Source organism: Otolemur garnettii, unplaced genomic scaffold (assembly GCF_000181295.1).
Source record: "Otolemur garnettii isolate 467f Iridium unplaced genomic scaffold, OtoGar3 scaffold00588, whole genome shotgun sequence".
In the NCBI taxonomy this organism is placed as follows: domain Eukaryota; kingdom Metazoa; phylum Chordata; class Mammalia; order Primates; family Galagidae; genus Otolemur; species Otolemur garnettii.
The window spans coordinates 5435-10912 of NW_003852983.1; the positions used below are offsets into that span (position 1 = coordinate 5435).

At 39.7% G+C, this 5478-nt stretch overlaps 1 protein-coding gene and 1 non-coding gene across 2 annotated transcripts; both read right to left on the minus strand.

Annotated features, from left to right (window-relative positions):
* Positions 1–1361: 1361 nt before the first annotated feature.
* LOC111722838 lies at positions 1362–1468 on the minus strand. Its single transcript, XR_002771493.1, has one exon. It is a non-coding gene; the product is annotated as a U6 spliceosomal RNA (small nuclear RNA).
* A 1719-nt stretch (positions 1469–3187) lies between these two features.
* LOC100962353 (interferon alpha-10-like) lies at positions 3188–3757 on the minus strand. Its single transcript, XM_003803760.1, has one exon. The coding sequence runs from the start codon at positions 3755–3757 to the stop codon at positions 3188–3190; it is 570 nt and encodes a 189-aa protein (XP_003803808.1).
* Between the last annotated feature and the right edge of the window lie 1721 nt (positions 3758–5478).

Consider the following 5478-nt stretch of genomic DNA (forward strand, 5'->3'; position numbering starts at 1 on the left):
AAAAATAATATAAAACTCATATTCTGGCGAAATAGCCACATGGCAGCTGAAAACCGTATGTTCCCTTCCTGTTCTCCTGCCCATTCCTGCATTCTTTCCAAAAATCGGGACTTTTTTTAAAACGCCGCGGGATGCGGGACAAATTGTTCAAAACCCGGACAGTCCTGCCAAAAGCGGGACGTCCGGTCACCCTACCCAAGCCACACACTCATTCTCTTTGTCATAGTGGGGGGGTAAGGAAACAGGCGGATGACACAAAGTAGCATCTGTTCTTGCTGAGGTCTAGGCTTCTTGTCTCCGGGAGAAAAATCACCTGGAAGTGCTGAGCTTTCTGAATAGATCTGAAACCAGTCTTCAGCCTTGGTTCAGTGGCCACCCTGATCACTCCTGGCCACCACAGGGCGGTCTTCCCCTAGGAGGTCTACAAGAGCCCACACACAGGCTACTAGACCCTGCTTTCTCTTTCCTTTTAGCTACAGCTCCCATGATGTCATAGGCAGCAGAAATCCTGGAACGCCTGGGTTGCAGATGTCACTGCAGAGCATGGGTGTTCTCTGTAAGCTCTGCTTTCTACTTGTGGTATGCTGCTGTTTAGGGAAACCACTAAGACCTAATGACAGCAGAACAGAAAGCAGCCCTGTATGCAGGGTCAAGGTGAAGGCAGTCCAGGGTCCCATGGGATTTCTGCCTGGTGAGGCAGGAAATCTCCATGCTGGGGGGGTGTATTGTGGTATGCTGAGGGAGGAGGAGGGTGAGCACGTGCCAGGTTCTAGACTCAGGAAATAGATACTGCATATCTTCTGACTTTCTGTCTAGGTGTTTAGTCCCCTCTTTCAGGCACACATACAAGCCATGAATTTCTGACTATAGAGAGGACATGTGTTTGAAAAGGGGAATGATGATTTGGGAGCCTCTCTACCATTTGTTACAAAATTTGTTTTTTGAGGCTACCTCCTTTGGAACTTAGTTACCTGAATGGGAGGACACAGTTTCTATGACTTTATAGAAAGACAAGTAACGTTCCCATATACTGCACTATGGAAAAAAATAGGGCAACACCTACCAGACCTTGTTAACAACTCCTTACTCAATGGAGAATGCTGTGTTAAGTGCTTTGAAATCCATGTGTTCATTGAAGATTCACAAATATACAATAGAGAGAACACATTTATTTTTTACAAGTAAACCAAGTCTCAGAGAGATTAAGTAGGTTTCTGAGCATTGCCTGTTCATGCAAGCAGAATGGAATTGGAAGGTACAACTCTTTTTTGTTGTCTGTAATCCATATGGTGCTATAAGTTTGATATTGTGAATTTCTACAAGAACTGCCCCATCTCTCTCTCTTTCTCTTTTTGTTTTTTAAAAATATGAAACGCTTCAAGAATTTGTGTGTCACCCCTGCGAAGGGGCCATGCTAATCTTCTATGTATCATTCCAATTTTAGTATATGTGCTGCTGAAGTGAGCACATGCCCGATCTCTCTTTCCTTCTTCATTATAGAATACTCTTTCTGGCCCTGTCTGCATTTCTTTGGTACAGTAGTAGTTTCAGATGATTTTACCCAAAGTTTTCCTTCTTTACCTTACTAATGAGAGAGAGATTGTCTGATCTAGTTTCCCAATTTAATTTGATGAAGGAAGTTTGTCAGTTTCCTTGATAGTCAACATAGTGCAAAACCGATGATTCAGTATCATTGGGAAAAATGTATAATGTTATGATTGAAATAAATAAGATATATTAAAAATATTAATACGGTGTGCCAATACATCAAAACCACAGAATCTATCCAGAGATATATGTACTTTATAGAATGAAAAACTATGCAGATACAAAATTGCCATCACTCTTTTCAGGTTCAACCCAATTTCTCCCGTCCATTTCAAAGGCAACACTCTCATAACTGTAACATTTTCTGTATAGGTGGCACTGATTTCTCACTTCTCATTTCACTTTTCCACCTACTCCAGTATGGTTTCCACTGATTACTTCCACCAAAACACCTCTCACTGTGCTGTCTGTTTTCCTGTTAGAGTGGACAGGTTCACTCCACATTTCCATTAGTCCACTTGTTCTTCTTCTAAGCACTTTTGTTGCCTTTAAGACCTTGTTATTGCCATTCTCCCTGTCCTTCTAATGTAAGGTATTCCACCTGTGTTTCCATAGCACCTCCTCTCTCCTGTCCCTGGAAGACCAGAAGTTCCTCAGAACCAAGCTTGAGTCTGTTTCACTCTACTACCTCTCCCCACTTGACCACCTTCACAATTATCCTTTCAGTTGCCAGTTATGAAGTTCTAGGTATTGAATTCCTTGGAAATGGCAAACTCCTGCAAACCCCAAGTGGTAACAGACATTTTCAATTAGATCTTTAACTGTCAATTTATGAAGACTCTTATTGCTTTTATTTTTTATTTCCTGGTATACTTTAGTCTATCTTCTTCTGAGAGGATTGCACTGGTTTCTCATTTCTCTCATTTAACATTTCACAGAATTGACATGAATTGGCTATGGTGATTGTTTTTAGGTTCCTTTCCCTACAAGAATCAAAGGTTCAATGGAGCAAGTACTGTATTTGTTATGTTCATCTTTATCTCGTGAATGAGTCAGACAGCAGTATCTTACATTAGGCTAAATTTTCCTTATATCCTGAATATAACAATGACAGGTAAACGAATTGTAAAATGCATTCCTTAATCATGTTTGAAAATTAAGATTGGAGTTCCATTCTAGAAGAATAAACAAATAAAAGAAGTTTCCTTTTAAATATTTAATGAACAAAGCAAATTAATAAATTGGCTAAATATAGAGAACGTATTTTTTAATATTAACATCATAAAGTTGCACATTGTTTTTTGAACAAAAATAACTTAAATCTTATAAATAGTTGAATACATAGGTATTTAAATGAATAATAAATAGATCCATCATCACGGTCATGAGTATGTGGCTAGTATCTGTAAAAATGAAGACCATATTGCCTGACATTCCTGAAAATACTGGAAACATTTGATTCGATAATAGTTGGTTATAACATAATTGAGAGTTTTGAAATGGCAGAACTCATGAAAGTGTGACGGTGTCAAGAGAATGTTTGCCATGTTGACCAGTCTCATTCCTCTGTAGATATGTCTCCTCTTCCTAGACTCCAATCCCAAGGATGCTATGTCGTGCCCCAAGCTTGTGGACAATCTCAGTCCTCTCTCCTTAATCTTTCTTGCAAGCTTGTTGTTGAAGAAAAGGATCTCAGGATTTCTGCTTTGACGACTTCCCAGGCACAAGGGGTATATTTCTTCTCTTTCAGGTAGAGAGTGATTCTATGGAAGTAGCTCCTCAGGGCCAGCACGGGGTCCTCGCCCATGGGGGCGGTGTCTTCCACTCCCTCGTCTGGCATCAGGCAGGCTTCCAGCTCATTCAGCTGCTGATAGAGGCCAGTGCGGAACTGGTCCAGGAGGGTCTTATTCCAAGCCTCAGATGAGTCATTTGTGCTGAAGAGGTTGAAGGTCTGCTGGGTCATCTCATGAAGGACAGAGATGGCTTGAGCCTTCTGGAGCTGCTTGCCACGCATCTCCTCCCGGGGGAATCTGAAGTCACTCCTGTCCTTGAGGCAGGAGAAAGGAGAGATTCTCCTCATATGAACCAGGGGAATCAAGGCCCTCCTGTTGCCCAAGCTGTGGGACTGAGGCAGATCACAGCCCAGAGAGCAGATGGACGTGCTGCTGAGTACCACCAGGGCTATCAGGACAGAGAAGGGCAAGGCCATTGTGGATGTTGAAGATGCTGCTGGACTGGGGGGATGGGGGCGACCCTGAGCCTTGGTCTCCAGGTTCTCTGAAGATGGTGCTCTGGGTCCTCATCTTAAATAGGGAACATACCTAGCTTCTGCTTTCTGGATGTCCCCACATTACTTTCTACTCCTGTTTTTGCTTTCTTTATGCGCTCTCTACATGATTTTAGAGCATTATCTCACCCAAATTATTTTCATGTTCTTTTTCATTATTGTTTCCCCACTCCTTGACCAGTGAGTCTTCTAAGATTATTTTTAATTGGAGCTCTGTGAACCTTTCATACAAGTCAACTACAACTCTCAATATATAGTCTATGTATTTCTCCACTTTTTATACAATGAATGGCTATGTTGAATCTCTGTATTAAATGCAGGGTTGAAAATGTACTACAAATGAAAATTATAAGTTAAAATGCCACAGTCTTGTTTACCAAGTACTGACTTTCAACTTAACTTTATGACTAAGTTTGGTTAGACCTAATCTTTTTGGAAAGTAGTTTGGAGTATACTCAGGGAACTAAAATTAGACATACCATTTGATCCTGAAAGTTATCTACTAGGTATATACCTAGATGATCAAAAATCAGTTTCCATCAAACACATTTGTATCAGAATGTTTATTGCAGCCCAATTCATAATTGCCAACATAGGTAGACAGCCCAAGTGCCCATAGAACTTTGAATGTATTAATAAATTGTGGAATGTTTCCACCATGGAATACTATGCAGCCACATAAAAGATGGAGACTTTACATCTTCTATGTTTACCTGGATGGCCCTGGAAGATATTCGTCTTAGTAAGGTATCTCAAGAATGGAGAAAAAGTGTCCAATGTACTCAATATTACTAAGATGTCAATATATAATTACCTAGACATTCATATGAATGGTAAAACATAACTATAGTCCAGAAAGTAGGAGGGAAGAGGAGAGTGGGGGGTGGGGTAGGGCAGATGCAGTAGGAGGGAAGATGGAACAGGGATGGTATTTGAGGAGACCTCACCCAATGTGCATGATACAATGGAACATTTCAAAACTATTAAGTAAAGAATGTAACTGTGAGGGATGTGTTAATCAGTTCAATGTAAGCATTTCACATGGTATATAAAATCAGTACAATGAACCCCATAAATGCATCAATGTACACTGTTATGATTTAATAAAAAATCAAAAAGAAATCAACAAGTGACTCTTAAAAAAGAAATAAATATGAAATTAATTCTTTAACATTTACTTTTAGGGTACTTAACTTTTAATTTTGCTTCATGAGAAACATTTTAATTTCTCTAGCTTGGAGATAAATATCCATGACTTTTTTCTCTTCATTTGTTGACATAGATATTGATGTGTTGAGTATTTCAGAGGAATTAAAGAAGTTATCGAGTATTTGTATTGAATTCACAAAGTCCACCACACATATTGAAGTACTAACCATCAAGCAAAACATCACGAAGAAGCTAATGATGGCACACATGTATACAGAAGCCACCTCTCCTGATTTGACCCTGAAATCACAGACTTCCATCCAGCATAGGTTTGTAGTACTGACCTTAGATACATATTTTGTTATTTTTCCATGAACCAAATGTCAGTGCTCCTTCTGTGATCTATAAGAAAATTCAGTGAAAATCAATAATCATAGAATAATGTTTTCACTGGTATCATTGAGCTTGCAGGACCCCAAACTTTGTGACATTTA